Source organism: Leptonychotes weddellii, chromosome 10 (genome assembly GCF_054177405.1).
Source record: "Leptonychotes weddellii isolate Sample4059 chromosome 10, ASM5417740v2, whole genome shotgun sequence".
Classification (NCBI taxonomy): domain Eukaryota; kingdom Metazoa; phylum Chordata; class Mammalia; order Carnivora; family Phocidae; genus Leptonychotes; species Leptonychotes weddellii.
In genome coordinates this window covers 9885619-9901957 of record NC_138378.1, presented here as the reverse complement: position 1 = coordinate 9901957, position 16339 = coordinate 9885619, and the positions used below count along the sequence as shown (strand labels likewise).

Genomic DNA, 16339 nt, shown 5'->3' with positions numbered 1-16339 from the left:
TGCTCTCCTTTTGGCTGAGTCGTCTCTGTTAGAAGCGAATCGCCAGGGCCGGTTCACGGTCCAGGGGAGGGGATCCCACAGTGGGCTTGAATACAGCAGGTGTGAATACCAGGAGGCAGTGGTCACTGGGGACCATGTCAGGAGCTGTGCCAAACACTTGTGCCAGATGTTCTCTCCTCACCTGCATGCCAAGGAAGCAAGAAGCAAAGGCAGGCTCAGAGGAGTGCGGTGACTTGCCCAGGGTCACACAGCTCACAGTGGGTAGAACCGAACTCAGACACCAGGCTGAGTCCTGCGCCCAGCTCCTGGTGTTCCCACTGGTGTTCTGCGACTGTCCCCACACCCCCACTCCAGCATGGCTTTGGAGCTTAGCTGAAAACACAGATTCCCAGCTGACCCCAGACATAGAAGGGCCTGGGAATCAGCATTGGAAAGGTCTCCCTCAGGGGGTCCCGATGCTCCCTAGCATCTGAGAGCAACTTTCGCCGCCTCCCTGCACCATAAGGAGATGCTAACGTGGAGATGGAATCTCTCTCTCCCACACACCGAGGGGTTAGGCTTGGTCCTTTGGCTCTTAAAGAAAATCGAGGCATAGGCGTCCGATTTCAGTGCCCAAGGGAAGGATGTGGCTTCGTAAAGGTCATAGCCACTTTCGGAGCCCTTCCAAGCAGAAGCAGTGGAAACTTAAAAGAGATGCTGTGTGGGGGGGATGCTTAACGCAGCGTCCACAGAGAAGGGCGCACTCGGATACAGGAAAGCTGTGGTTTTCATTCACATTATTAATGAATGTTAGTAATTATTATCGACTTATTAGTATCATTAATTTCAGGGCAGTGAAAACTTACCTCAACTTGGGTTTAGAGAGGAGATTTCGATTTCTTTCCATTTGCTCCAGTTGAGTGGTTTGGAAAATGGGGCTCTTTCGTTTGGGACTGCTTTTGTCAGGTGTTTGCGGGGGCAACAATTGGCGGTTCAGTAAGTAACACCTGAGTAGGTCTGGGGCCCGAGAGGCGGCGGGCTATCCCTGTGCAGGATGCCGCTCGGCCTCTTGGCCATCCGCGAGGTCTCTGCAGACCCTGGGTGACCCGAGAGCCCGGCTGGAGCCTGGGGTACCAGGGCAGAGGGCCTGATGAGCTGTTTTGTTTCTTGCAGATCAGGAGCGACACTTCACAGATCTTGGAGGAAAACATCCCGCTCCTTCAGGCCAAAGTGACAGAAATGCGTGGCATCTATGCCAAAGTGGACCAGCTAGAGGTGTGTCTGGGATCGTGAGCTTTCTTTGCGAGATCCGTGGGCTTGTTCTGGGTCTTTCATCCTCTCTTCTGAAATGCCAATCCGATCTCGAGCACATCAGGCGTTAGACCCAGTGCAGGGGGTTGGTGGCCAAAGAGGGGCTGTGCTTACGTGTTTTTTTTTTTTTTTTAAAGATTTTATTTATTTATTTGGCAGAGAGAGAAAACAAGTAGGCAGAGAGGCAGACAGAGGGAGAGGGAGAAGCAGGCTCCCCGCCGAGCAGGGAGCCCGATGAGGGGCTCGATCCCAGGACCCTGGGATTATGACCCGAGCTGAAGGCAGCTGCTTAACCGACTGAGCCACCCAGGCGCCCCTTACATGGTATTTTTAAAAATATGACAAACACGAATTTATATAAAGTACCCCACTTTAAATTAGGCTACTTTTTTAAATAAGAATCTGACTTTTAAGCCGCTTTTGGAAATTCAGAAGCTTTAACAGCACTTAGCCCACATTTCTTTAAATACTTTAAATACTTTAATCTCAAGGTTTATTTCTCGAGGTCTAAATACATGAAGTATACACATCGTAAGTGTATGGCTCAGTGCATTTTTACACACATCAACTCCCATATGAGGATGACCCAAATTGAGAAGTAGAACATTTCCAAGCCCTGGGCTGTGTTTTTGTAGAGCTAATGGCCGCCGCCCCTCAGATGGGGCCTGTGTCCTGCAGCTTACCACAATCCCCACCATGCCCTGTTGCCTCATTGCTGACTTACTTCACCCACATCTTATTTGTGGGAGCCCCAGGCTAAGCCCAGGGCATCTCGTTTTTCTCCTTGCTGCATTACAAAGTTGACACCCTCACCGTCCCATCTCCCGGAGGAGGAGCATAAACTCCAGGAGGGAAGCCACTTTCCCGGGGTCCCACCACTCATGCCTTGAAGCCGGGACTTCAGCTGGCATCCGCTGGAGCCCAAGCTCTTCATCGTTCCCGGGGCCCTCAGCCTGGGGTCCTGGCTCCTTACACAGTGAAGAGCCCGGGAGGCTGGGAGGAGCTTGCCGTTTAATCGCGGTCGCCTGGACAGAGGGGATGTGAGCCCCTCTGAGCCGTGGAGGAAAGGAGCGTGGCAGTCCACACTGGAGTTAGCAGAGAGTTAACATTCTTGTCAGGAGAGAATGAGGCAGGAATATAATTAAAACTTTGCCCTTGGAATAGCTGATTCATTTGAATTTTATTCCACACGTTTGACAGAGGAAAGAAAATGTGAGGATTTGAAGCCCTGGTTCTTGCCTCGTTGGGTTGGCCCAGCCCTTCCCGTGGCAGGCAGTCTGCTCATGCTGAGGGCCTACTGTGTGCCGCTGCGGGGCTCTCACAGTGAGAGAGACAGGGGCCGTCCGTGGCCGTGTTCCAGCAGGAGAGACCCGGCCACAAAGCATTCCTATAACCGTAACAAATAGCCACAGACTTAGGGACTTAACACAACACGGATTTGTGTCTTAACAATCCTCCAGAGATTGGAAATCCAAGATGTGTCTTATAGGCTAACACTGAGCTGTCAGCAGGGCTGGTTCCTTCTGGAGGCTCTGGGGAGCCTCCGGGTCCGGGCCTTGCCCACCTTCCAGAGGCTGCCGGCATTGCTTGGCTCATGGCTTCCACCCCATGCGTAGCTTCTTCCAGACTCTTTTACTCTGCCCCTCCTGCTTCCCTCTGACAAGGACCCTGTGATGACATGGGGCCCACCTGGATAATCCAGCATCATCTCCCCATTTCAGGATCTTTAATCCCATCCGCAAAGTCCCTCTGGCCCTAGAAGGTAATACGTTCATAGGTTCTGGGAGTGAGGACGTGGACCTCCGTGGGGGCACATTTAGGTGCTTGGTGAGGACCACTCTACTCTTCTGGTCGTTGCTGCCACAGGCCGAGAGGTGAGTCTGGCCGGGGCAGCTGCTCGCCACTCTGCCCAGTTGGCTGTGGACCCCGGGCCCTTCCAGGGAGCTCAGGACCACCCTTAGATCAGTGCCGCCTGCCAGGAGGGGCTTGGGGACCACAGGGTGACCACTCGGGCAGGCACTTGGGCCTTTCTCAGTTTTAGTATTAAAAACGAATCCATACAGGGCACCTGCTGTGAGCCAGGGACTCGAAGTGCTTTCCTGGTAAGAAGGTGCTCCACCCGCCACCGCCCTGGGAGGAAGGTCCCGTTATGGGTCCCCTTTGGCAGAGGAAGCAGGGAGGCACAGAGAGGCGAGGTGATCTGCCCACGGCCACACAGCTGGGCGGGGGTAGAGCTGGGGTGGCAGACATCTGCTCCTGACCGCTCCTCAGTGCCCAGTGTTGGCTCTCCTGCCTGGACCGCACCCTGGTCTGAAGCCGGGGGGCCTTTTGCCAGAAGTGTTCGCACCCGTCAGTACTTGCCAGTATGTTTGGGAACAAGGGGGCTTTCCTCTCTCCTCCCTGTCTTCCCTCCCTCCTCCTGATCATAAAAGTCGCACAGTTTCATTGTAGAAAAGACGAGGTAGGTGGGAGTCCCCCCTACTCCCAAGGCGCGGCCACCAGCGCCACAGAGGAGGTGGCCCTCCCGCTGTCCCCCCCGGCCCGTCTATGTTGGAGCCTCCCCGAGTCAGGCCTCTCGCTGGAGGGCCCTTCGGAGGCTCTTCCAACGCCAGCAGCACGCTTCCCCAGCGTCGCCTCACACTCCCCAGCAGACTGACGCTAGCACGGGGAGCACGGGGAGCACGGGGACGACGGGGAGGACGGGGACCGTGGGACCCTCTGCTGTGTTTCACAAGCAGATGTGCCTCTGCTGGGGGTAGCTCCCCGGCCCTGTGGCCCCTTGTCTCCCGTCCCCCCCACATCTCGTGCGGCTCATCGGACCTTCCAGCTCTGCCCCCGCCAGAACCCTGGGGCGGCAGGGGCGCAAAGGCATCTTTTTGCTCGGGTTGCTCGCGTCCGCGCCCTCCAAACAGCGGAGCCCCTGCGGGCCCGCCGGGCTCTGGTGTGGGCCTTGGGACCGCCTCGGACTCCGCACCTGATCTTTCAGGACCTACATTCTGGAGGCTGACGGATTGTGAATAAGCAGACAGGAAGTTCAGAGGCTGAGGAGGGCTAAGAAGAAGACAGGGAGGGCGCCTGGGTGGCTCAGTTGGTTAAGCGACTGCCTTCAGCTCAGGTCATGATCCTGGAGTCCCGGGATCGAGTCCCGCATCGGGCTCCCTGCTCGGCGGGGAGTCTGCTTCTCCCTCTGACCCTCCCCACTCTCATGTGCTCTCTCTCATTCTCTCTCTCTCAAATAAATAAATAAAATCTTTAAAAAAAAAAAAAAGAAGACAGGGAAACCGGGGGTCGCCACAGTGCCGGGGGCTGTGGTAGATGAGGCAGTGAGGGAAGGCCTGTCTGTGGAGGGCCTGAGAGATGGGCAGGGTTCACCCCGTCAAGGACAGAGAGCAGGACCCGGCCTGGAGAGAGCAGGTGGAAGGGCCCTGTGGTGAGTGGGGCCTGCATTTTCAGGGAACCCAAGGGAGGCCGGTGTGCCTGGTGTGTGGGAGGATGAGCGGGCAGGGCTGGGGATGGTGGGCTCCTTGTAGGCCTTGGCGGGGGGCGGGGGGGGGGTTGCGGCATGAGCTTCCTTCTAGTGAAGGGAGGCTCCCTTGTAGGGCCCAGCCCTGAGATGTCCTCCTTCCTCTTCCTGGTGAGAGAAGCTCTCTTCCAGTCCACTGTGGGAACAAGGCAGGTCCACAGAGGTGAGGCTTTTGTGACATGGCTCTTCAGTGGCCTTAGCCATGTATGCATGCAACACACAAACACGTTCACACACGTGACCACGCACACACACTTAAATACATGCGCATGCAGACACACACGAACACACGCAGGAACACGTACATGCACGAACACGGACACTCACGTGTGCTCAGTGTGGAGGAAGGCATGAAGAGATACCACAAAAAGGAGGCAGATGGGTGGGTTGAATTTTTCTGGGCCTACACAATATTATTTTTTTTTAACTGTGAATTTATTGCTAACATTGATAAAAACTGGAGACTTTTCATAAAATCTACAGGTTTTTGTTTTCTTTTTTTTTTTCAAAATGATACCTGACATTTATTGAGGTCGATATGTGCTAAGCACTTAACTGCTTAGCAAGGTTGGTATTATTTGTCTTCAGTATAGTAGTACCATCATTATTATCATCTAATGGGTAAGAAAATTGAGGCTTGTGGAAATTAAGTAAGTTGCCAGAAAGCACACAACTAGTAAGTGACGGAGCCTGGATTCTAATCCACAGAGTCTGACCCCAGAATGTTCTCTCCCTCTTCTCTCTCTCTCTCTCTGTTTTGTTTTGTTTTGTTTTGTTTTTGCACCTGGGAATTTTGTATCAGAGGCCTGGAGCGGAGTGGCCCCCATGGGCTTGGACCCAGCTTTCTGGGCCATCCTAGCCTCCACTCAGCCCTCCTTCACCTGCTGGTCACCTGCCTGCGCCTTAGCAGCCTCTGAGTTTGAGACTCTCTGCTATCCCCATCAACTATGAAAGTGAGCATTTTGGCAATTTCTAAAGAGCTCATCTTTAATAAAGAAGGCTCTGCAGTCTGATGGATATGCACCTGACTCCTCTCTCGGCCACTTGCTGGCCGCATGACTTTGGTCAGACGACCCGACCCCTCTGAGCCTCAGTGTCCCTCCTCTGTAACATAGAGGCTAAAACTAGGGTCCCCATGGGGAGAAGGTGAGAGGACACAGTAGAAGTCTGGCCAGGCCCCCCCGGGGAGCTGTTACTGTTACGGTCAGGGCGTCTGAGGATGTCCCCGCTGCGCAGGCCCCGTGTGACCTCCCCGGGAGCACACACCGAGGCCAGCCCCTCTCCACAGGCTGGAGCAGCGCGGCCAGGACTGTGTTCCAGTCCGTGGCAGATGTGGCATCCCTGGCTCTCCCTTCTCTCCGCCAGGCCTTCGTCAAGATGGTTGGGCACCACGTCTCCTTCCTGGAGGCCCACGTGCTTCAGGCCGAGCGGGACCACGGGGCCTTCCCGCGGGCTCTGCGGAGGTGGCTGGGCTCCGCGGGGCTTCCCTCCTTCAGGAATGTGAGTATCTCCCCACCGCCCGCCTCCTGCCAGACCCCAGAGTGGGGAGAGGGGCTCAGGAAGTGAGAGTTCAAAGGGCATGTCTCACTTCCACAGACAGGAAATGGTGTCTGGCTGGCTGGCTGAGGGACTGCTGGCCCGGCTAGAGTGTCTCCGTCTCTCCCTTGGGCGCCTCTTCTTGCCCTGAGCTTTGAGCTTCGGTACTGTGACCGCCTGCTTATTCATCCAGCATTTATTGAGCACCTGCTGTATGCTGAGCACTATGGTCCTTCTGGGGTTACCGCAGTGAGCAGGGACAGCCCCTGCCCTCCTGTCCTGTCCTTATACACCTAAGGACGTGCTCAGGGTGACATTCAGAACTCAGGGTGGGTCCTCCTTCTGAAGGCACGAGTCAGCCTCCAGCCGACCAGAGGGGCTGGGGACGGTGCAGGGCCAGCCTGCACGTGGCCCTTTGTAACTTGCAAAGGCCTCTTCCCTCCACATCTCTGCTTCCCTGGGATCCTCCCTACAACCCCAAAGAAACCATCATTGTATCCGTTTTGCTGATGGGAAGACTGAGGCCAGACTGATTCTGCAGCGGAGACCTTCAGTGTTTAAGACACATCTGTCTTTGCAGCTTATTATCTGCTGGTCCCCTAGTCCAGGGGACACTGGGCAATGTCGAGATATTTTGGTTGTGAGCTGGATGTGAGGGGGCTGTTGGCATCTAGTGGGTAGAAACCAGGGGTGATGGGGCCCCTCGGTGGGCCAGTCAGTTAAGCGTCTGCCTTCAGCTCAGGTCATGATCTCAGGGTCCTGGGATCCAGCCCCGCATCGGGCTCCCTGCTCCGCGGGGAGTCTGCTTCTCCCTGTATGCACGCTCTCATTCTCTCTCAAATAAATAAATAAATCTTTTTAAAAAAAGAAGGAAAGCAAGGGTGCTGTTACACACTCTGCAACGTACAGGACAGCCCCCCACGACAGAGGATTCTCTAGCTCTGCACACGAGTAGTTCCAAGGCTGAGAAACCCCGCCCGAGGCTGCGTTCGGTCATTTAACGGTGGTTCCTGTCAGGTCTGTTCCAAGCGCTCCGTCTGCTGGTTTCTGTGGCACCTCGATCTCACACCAGTCTCTGGAGGAAGGATCTTTATCATCGCCCCCACTTTACAGAGAGGGAGACTGAGGCTCTGGGAGGTGAAGGGACTTGTGGGAGGCCACACAGCCTGGTGTGATAAGGCAGGGTTGGACCCGTCACAGCTCAGCCAGCTGCCCTGTCCCGCCCCTCAGTGGGGTCTCTCACTGTTCCTAGGGTCTGCCTGGGGGTCCCCCCTCTGCTCTTCCGACCCTCTGCCTGCCCGCGCATCTCCACTTGGTTGAACGTGTTCCAGGCGCTGCACCAGGCACTTCGTGTGTGTGGACTCATTTACCTTTCCCAGCCATCATGTGCACTGGGCATCAGCGTGATTCCGATTTGGTAGGAGATGCAATGGAAGTCTGGAAGGTTTCAGTGGTTGAGGTCTTGCAGCCCACGGACAGCATTTAGCTGGTGTACTCGTTCTATCTGGTCAGGCAATGTTATTTCAACAGTGTGACTTGGGATGCCTGACTGGGCTTCCCTGTCTGGTCCCTGCCGGGAACCCGTTGCTCCGTCTTGTCTTACACCTGTGCTACTCACTTACCTGCCACCTGGTGAGTCACTGGCCCAAGGCCGGTAACAGCTAGACAGTGGTCTCACAGATCTCATGGTCTTGAAACTCCTATTGATCCTTCAGAACCGAAGTTAATGCCACCTCTTCTGAGAAGCCCTCTGGGATTGCCCCATCTCCAGACAGACGCAATCTCTCTATCTTCCAACAATGATGATGTCAGGAGCTGCTTCTCTGTCCTCCTCTCCCTTGAGCTATGGTGACTGTTCCTTGGTAAATAGGAACCCCCCCTCCCGCCTCCAGTCCCACAGTGCTGATGGTTTAGAAGCACATCGGGGGGAAAATCGGAGCACCTTGGCTGCCCATGCCTCCAGCAAGTCTCCTAACACTGGGGCCTGTTGGGCCCTTGGTCTTTGCACTTTCCAATCTTTTTCTGTGATCTGCAGTTGTCCCCATGTGGTTGGCACTAGTGTCCCCATTTAGAGGCAGAGACTAAAGCTGAGAGACAGAGAGATGTATCTGAGCTCGGTGCTAGGTTTGGAACTCAGGCCTGCAGGCCTCTGAAACTGGGGTTCCCCTGCCCACTGCTGGAGCTGGGCATGCTGGGACCTGCACTCTTTCATCTCTACCAGACCTCGGGAGGTGGGGCCCCCCCTAGGCCTACCTGCGGTGACTTGTTCCAGGAAGTGCATTCCAGCCAGGGGTGGTGAGTCATTCAGCAACCCAGCATGTTAAACTTGGCCCCAGGAGGGCTTTGTCTGGGGCAGGTGGTGCCCGTCAGTGTGTGCACGCGCGTGTATGCAGACCCAAAGATGTCCAGGGCTGTACCTGCACTGAGGGTGTGAGCTGGAGGAGTCCTTCTAGAATAATGATCATCACAGCTTGTGGTGGGGCCCTGACTGCAGGCACCAGCCATTCCCACCCTGGGAGGTAGGTCCAGCCACTGTCCTGATTTTACAGAGGAGGAAACTGAGGCACCAAAGAGTCGAATTGCTTGTCCACCCAAAAAATTGTGAAGCCGGGATTCAGATCTGCGAGTGAGGCCTGGGCTCAGGGCCGGTAACCTGTACCACTTAGCCCTGCATCATCGCTGTGCCTAGTTCTGCCCCTGGGACCACTATCTGGGAGATGGGGGTTCTCCTAGAGTGCAGGGGTGGATTCCCCCAAAGCCAGGATTCCACACTGGCTCCAGCCGGTTCCTCTCAGTGAGTCCACAATAGACCTTCCTCCCCTCCCCTGACAGTGTGAAGCCCCCCCCCGCCCCAGATTCCATCTCCTGCCCTTACCCACCCTCTTCAGACTCCCTCCGAGGGTCCCCGAGGTCCCCATGGAGTGAAGGGTGGGGCAGGGGTTTCGGGGCTCCCTTGGCCCGTGGGAATGCTGGCAAGGGATCTTGTCCCCGTAGCGTGAGCTGTAGCACTCCCCTGAAAGCCCACCACCCATCACTATGCCCCCATTACCCTTCCAGAGTCAGGGGAGGGGTGGGGACCCTCTCGTGGGGCCCAGGAGGGAGGGCCCTCAGCTTTCACCCCTGGAGCTGGGCAGGGGCCTTTTGGGGTATGTTTTTCCCCCTTCCTGCTAGCCCATGAGCTGAAGCAGGAGTTCCTGGGGAGGGCAGGGGGGCACGGAGAGAAAATTGGTCCTTGTTTTTATTAACTTGGCCAGCCCCACCTTCCCTCTTTCCTGCCCCCCTCCTTCTCCCTCCTCCCTCACTTTGCAGATGTAGTGGGAGGCCCAGGGAGGGTGCAGGGCAGCTGGGCCGGGGTCTCCCCGCACCCCAGGAACAGGGCCAGGAAGTAGTCCGCCCACCCCCGCGCCCAGCACCAGGGACCCGGACCGGCGCCTGCCCATGTGACAGTGCCGGGCTGTGGCCTGGGCTGGCCTGGCGGGGCCTGGGGGTGCCAGCCCGAGGATATACCACCTCCTCACGAGCTCCCCTGAAACCCAGGCCTTTTCCTCTGACCTGAGCTGCCGGAGAGGCAGGCCGTCGGTCCACAGGCTGAGATGAGGGCTGGCCTGGTACCCCAGGCCCTCTGTGCCCAGGTACAAGAATGTACGTGGTCTGGGCCATGATTTTAATGCTGATGCACGTGTGTTTATGGGACAATGGTCTCTATCTTCATGCTGTACTATGTAAAAGTTTCCCATTACACTTTTATATTGTTTTTTATGGTGTTCCAAGATTTTTAACTTGTAGCCTTTAAGCATTGGACTTCTCTCTCGCTGTCGCTGGACCCCATCTCCGGCATGTTTTAGCTGTGTGTCCGTGGGCAGGTCCCTTAGCCTCTGTGAGCCTCAGGCCGCTCAGCTGTTGGTTCACGGGCGGCAGCAGGACCAGGGAAGCTCAGCTTGACGGGAAACGGGTTTGGTGTTTGATGCAAAGTGACGAAGAATAGTGGTGGGAAGAGAAAGGAAGGGAAAGACTCCAGAACTCTCCGAAGGACGGTTCTCATGCTGAGCATCGGCAGATCCGAAACGCCAGCTTTGCCTGGAAATGAACGGAGTGACCCGGGACAGACTGTCCGATCGTTCAGTGGTCCGCAGGTATCGTGGCGATGGTGACACAGAGCCAGCCCTGCGGTGGCAGGCACCGTTCGCAGCTGGTCAACGCCCCAGAGGGTGGGGGGAGGGGTGCTGCTTTTATCCCCTTTGCACAGGCGAGCAAACTAAGGCACAGAGAGGTTAAGTAACTTACCCAAGGTTACACAGCTGGGCATCAGGATGTGAACCCGCTTTCTCAGCGCTGTCCTCCGTTGCCTTGGGAGAGAGCTGTGATCTCCTCCCCCAGAAAGCTTGTGTCTAGTGGAAGAATACAGGCAGTGACCAAATCCTAAGAAAATTCAGTACATAGTCATTTCAAAAGGGGACCCTGGCTTGCTCTGAGGGAGCCAAGGACGGCCTCCGAGGAAGGGCCCCGTTAGCTGGGACCTGGATGATGAGGAAGTCAGTGTGACGTTAGGAGAAAGGGTGCACAGAGGCCCTGAGGGGGGACAGGGGACAGCATGCACAGCAGAGCAATGGCAGGATGTGCAGTGTGGCTTGGCCTAGTGAACAAAGGGGAGAGTTGGGGGACATGGGGTCACGGCCAGGTTAGGCAGGGTCTCGGGCCACACACAGGTGTTTAACACAATTTTGAGGGCAATGGGGAGCCATGGAAGGGTTCATAGCAGGGGAGTGACGTGGTAAGTCCGTTTTGCTTGGAGAACCGCTGGGCTCCTTCTCTCCCCTGAGCTTGGGCTGGCATCCAGGGTCGGCCGTGCCGTGTTGAGACCTGAACAGTGTCGTGTAAGAACCGAGTGGGGTGAGTGGTACCCTCCGAGCTCCTGGGTGCAGTTGGTAGGAGTGAGAGTCCTCAGCCTAGAAACGTCCCATGCGGTATGCCCTGAGCTTGCTGGAATCCTCACCTCCCTGGGCCTTGTGGGGTTCCAGAGACCCCACCTGAACAGGTGGCTGTCGGCTCGGGTCAACACAGGGGGCCCCCCACACCTGGAGATCTTTCTAGGCATGTGTGGAACTGGAAGTGTGAGCTGGAGCCACGGGGCCTTGGGCCTCGGCAGGGCATGGGAGACCATGTCAGGTGTCCCCTTGGCCCAGGCCCCGTCACAGCCCCCTGGCCACCCTCCCTGTGTCCTGCTGACCAGGCCTTCCTGTCTGCGCCCATGCCCGGAGGCACAGAGAAGCCTCACTAATTTGTTTGGTTTGTTTTCCGTCGAGCCAAAACGTTGTGTTCAGGAGGTGTCATTTTGATTAATTTTCTGGTGGATAAGAGTGTGATGCTTTCCAAGGAAATCTCTTTGGCTAACAGCAAAACCACTCGGGGCCAAGTGGTAACACCCACACAGAGCCAGGCTGTCCAGGTGGACTGCAGCCCGGCCCGGCCCCCCGGCCCCCTCCTCCTCGGCCAACAAAGGCCCACGGGCAGCCTGGCAGCGTGCAGGAGCGCGTCTGCCACCGAGACACCGTGAGGACTAGCGGGACCCGCGGCGACTGTGGAGCCCGCGCCTCATCAAAAGGGGCACAGATTGGGACGCCTGGGTGGCTCGGTCGTTAAGCATCTGCCTTCGGCTCACGTCATGATCCCAGGGTCCTGGGATCGAGCCCCACATCGGGCTCCTTGCTCAGTGAAGAGCCTGCTTCTCTCTCCCTCTCTGCTGCTCCCCCTGCTTGTGCTCTCTCTCTCTCTCTGACAAATAAATAAATAAAAATCTTTAAAAAAAAAAAAGGGGGGGGGACAGATTGTCTAGCAGCTCACCGGCATCCTCACTGGAATGAGGTGATGGCCAAGTGTGACCTGATTTTCCTATTTTGGAGAGAGAGCTGAACCTCGAGAGTCTTCTACGAACCTTCTGGTGTCTAAAAGTCAGCAGCGAATTTTTCTAAATGGTAAGCGCTTTGGGAAAAATCTGTGGCCCCTGTGGCTTGTGTCTAGCATACTCCCCAGCTCTGGACTTTAGGCTGATGGCCCGTACCTCCTCAGAGGTTTTTGGAGGCAGGGAAGAGTGAAGAGGCATCTTCTTTCCCTGTCTGCGCCGGCCCCAGCGGGGACCCTTCAGCCCTCAGTAGCAGCGTGACTACCAGCCTGCAGTTTTCGTGAGCATCTACTATGGCTCCGACGATTGCAGTTCTGTGGAGCACATATACGAAGGGCTTTCTGTGCCCTGTCTCTGCTTCCCGTAACAACCCCAGAGGGAGCTGTTGTTATCCCTGTTCACTGGGGAGGAACCTGAGGTTCAGAGGGGTCTATATACTTGCCCAGGGTCACCGGGCCTAAGTGGCAAAGCCAGGATTTGACCCAGCTTTGACCTTGGTCGGTGTGTCTGTCCCCTCCCTCTGCGCTCTTTCTAAGGCCTGGGACCACAGCCTCAGTGGTCGCGGTCGTACACGGAAGATCCTTAGGTCAAATCTGCCCTACCAATGTATGTTCTTTGCCCAGCGTGGGGTATGTGTGTGTGTTTAATCTGAATGAGTTGCCAGCATTTAAAAACCACATTTCACATAAGCATCTGTACTTGTCTTCTCTTAAAAGAACAGAGGTCTGGGCTCCTGAGCAGCATCCCTGCCATCTGGCCCAAGTCGCCCATGCTGGGTACCTGCCTCTGGGCCTTTGAGGTTCCCACCCAGGTGGAGCACGTAGTAGGTGTTCAGGAAATATTAATCAGTGGATGCTCTTCAGGCTTCCATGGCCCTTGATGGCCTCCCCCGATTTCTCAGGAGGCGGTCTCCAGGCCGTGCAGAGCTGGGATGAGTGTCCCGGCCTGCCCCTCTCCCCTGCAGCCTGGGGCCGCCTCTTGGGTTTTCCTGGAGGTAATGGAGGCTGTGGGCGGAGCAGCCCTGCCCAGGCGGGCCTGTAGGAGTCAGCAGTGCCAGGCTCCGTGTCTCCTCCCCTCCAGCTCACTTGCTCTGTGCACCCCCCGGCTCCCTCCCCACCCAGCCCAGCAGAGGGAGGGAGGGAGGGAGGGAGGCTCTGGCTGGCTGGGGACGCCTCCCCCTCCCTCAGCCCAATCCCCCTGGAGGGGTGACTCCCGGAAGGAGGCATGGCTTGGCTGGGGCTTTATCTGGCGGTGGAGGCCGAGCCAGGCACCAACACAAAGAAGGCAGAGGAGACTCCAAGGCTCCTTCTCCCCGGCCCTGAACTGGCCTCTTCTTCTCCTTCTGTCCCATCATCCCTTGCGGTGGAAATGCAACATGAGCAGATGGCAAATACTAACGCAACAATGGAGGGCTGAGTGGCGCTTGGTCCCCAGCCCCCCTACTCACTAGCCACTCCCCCCCCTCCCCATCAAACTGGCCCTCCGTGAGCTACATACTCACACGGTCATGGATCTATTTGACTCCAGATATTTGGTGGCATGTGTGCTGGGGAGGGACCGAGGCTCCTGGCAGGCTAGTTTGCGAACCAGATTCTTTTTTTTTTTAAAGCATTGCATTCTTGTTGAGACTTTGAGGGTGACTGAGAAGAAAGTTCCTTTCGACAAGGACGGGTTTCTGTTTCACGGGGGCTGCTCGCTGAAGGCCATGTGGGAGCATTCCAACTTCCCCCGGGTGGGTGGCGCGCAGTGAGCCCTCTCCAGCCCCGCAACCATCAGCTTTGGCGTCCACCATCGGCCTTGCTGTGACCGCAAGCATCCCTGGGGCTGGTGGACACCGTGCCCTTTGCACATGCTGGTCCCCTCCCTGCCTAGGATACCCTCCCTGCACCCTGCCTGGTAATGTTGATTGATTGCTCAAGGCCAAGGGGAATGTTACCACGTCTGGGAAGCTGCCCGTGTACCCCCGGGCCAGTATTCCTCGGGGCTCCCCATTTCCTGTCCATCCCCTGGTGTCCTAGCACCTCAGGGTGTCATCTCTATCTTCACCTGTTGTTCCCCCAGACTGAGTTTCTCAAGGGTGGGGACTGTCTTATCTTTGACTTAATGGTCAGCAGCCGGAGCGCTCTGGGCTCTTCTTTGGACCAGCGGGAGCCAGCACTTTACCTGGGTTCATCCTCATGCCCACCTGTTACACAGGTACTCTTACCATTTCCACGGTACAGATGAGGAAACTGAGGCTCAGGGGAGTTAGAACATTTGGACTTCACCAGGGCCCCATGTTCTTCGTGCTCCAGGGGTCGAAACACTGGGGTCAGGTGGCCCTAAATGCGGCCCAGGGGCCGGGCAGGGACTGCCGACTGAAGAGGCAGCTGCCCTCAGCACCAGCCCGGGACTAAGGCTCCGAGTGGCCTGACGTTGGCCTTCTTTTAAAAAAAGAGAGGTTGGGAATGCAGATTTTGATGTGAAATCGATTGATTTTGAAAAGAAATCTGAGGCTCAAAGAAATCCGAGGAGACCTATTGGCTCCCAGGCCTCCTATGGAGCCTGGCCAGGTGTGGGGTCAATGCCTGTTTACTGAGGGAGTGGGAGTGTCCCCCTCAAGGTCACCCTTCATAGATTCTGCTCTCCCTGTTCCCATGTTTTAATGCACTGCCCCCCCCCCGACCCCCAAGTGTAGACCAAACCCCTGTGGTACTCGGAGGGGGGTAGCTGAAAGCATGGTTCAGACCAGGGCCCTGCAGCCTTGGCACTACTGACACTTGGGGCCAGATCGTTCTCTGCTGCGGGGCTGTCCTGCACATCGTATGATGTTAGCAGCGTCCCTGGGCTCTGCCCAACAGATGCCTCCATTTATGACCATCATAAAAGTCCAGAAATTGCAAAAGTCCCTGGAGGCAAAATCGCCCTGGGTTAGGAATCGCTGACCCAGATGAATGACGGTTCTCAGAACCGGACGGTCGTATGTGGGGCTCATCATCGTCCCCTCTTTGCTTTCTTGTGTTTCCGGTAAATACGGAAAATTTCCAAAATAAGGAGTTTATTTTTTTTTAAGATTATTTATTTATTTATTTGAGATGGAGCAAGAGAGGGCACAAGAGCATGAGCTGGGGGGAGGGGCAGAGGCAGAGGGAGAAGCCGCCTCCCCGCTGAGCAGGGAGCCCGATTCCCAGGACCCTGGGATCATGACCGGAGCCGAAGGCAGACACTTAACCAATTGAGCCACCCTGGCGCCCCCCAAAATAGGAGTTTAAAAACGTGAAAGCATGGGTTCTAGAGCCCAACAGCCCTGGGTTTGTGCCTTGGCAGAGTTGCTCACCAGCTCCGTGGCCTTGGAACAGGGTCTCACCTTTCCCCTCTGTGAAATGGGGGAGCAGTGCTCAAACCTCATGGAATCGGGTTGAGGGTTGCAGCGTGCAGGATTCCCTCTTTACTTGGCAAACTCCTGTCGGGCACCTGCTCGGACGTGAGCACTGTTTGGGTGCTGAGGCTCATACATCACTAGGTGGGGGAGCCAGGTGAGGACGTCCTGCATGGCAGGCGCTGTGCTGGGTGCCCCGGACTGAACTCGGGCCTCAGTTCCTGCTTGTTGTAGTGAGGTGGGCAGCCATCACTGGCCCATTTTATAGAAGAGCAACCGAGGCAGGGAGAGGTCGAGCCGCTTGCCCGCAACCAGCCAGAGGAGGGAAGAGAAGCAGCCCAGATGCCCCCAGCCGCCTGGCTCCAGAGCACCTGTGGGGTCACACACTGCCTCCGGGGACCGGGATTCGTGTGTGCGGCACTCAGCACGGGGCCAGCACCCCGCAGCTGCTCTGAGTGTGGGCTGCTGGGATCCGTTTTGTAGAAACTGCCTTTTGAGCGACTGGGGGTTCCACCTGCACCCCCAAGAGCTGGTGCAGAGCTGCCGCCCATCCCACCGGTGGGAGTTGAATGGGGCAACCCCCTCTTCCCCGAGCCACTGTCGCCCCTGGGCCGGACTCCCCCCAGCTCATGCCAGGACTGCAGCGCACCGCTGGCTGAGGACATGTCCCAGGTGAGGCTGGGTCATTGGGGGACAGGCACCAGGGGCATCTGGGGTCCGCCTCTGAGTCCCC

At 56.6% G+C, this 16339-nt stretch overlaps 1 protein-coding gene across 5 annotated transcripts in view; it reads left to right on the top strand.

The window, feature by feature from the left end:
• The window catches only part of BCAS4 (breast carcinoma amplified sequence 4), an 84452-nt gene that overhangs the window by 23195 nt on the left and 44918 nt on the right, over window positions 1-16339 (top strand). For 3 of the 5 annotated variants that reach the window (XM_081832593.1, XM_081832591.1, XM_081832594.1), the window contains exons 3-4: window positions 1153-1254; window positions 6179-6313. In XM_081832593.1, coding sequence (XP_081688719.1) covers window positions 1153-1254; window positions 6179-6313 — 237 coding nt within the window. Of the gene's footprint in view, window positions 1-1152; window positions 1255-6178; window positions 6314-6409; window positions 7190-16339 lie in introns of those variants that run through there. The other 2 variants (XM_081832592.1, XM_081832595.1) reach the window with 2 other exon arrangements.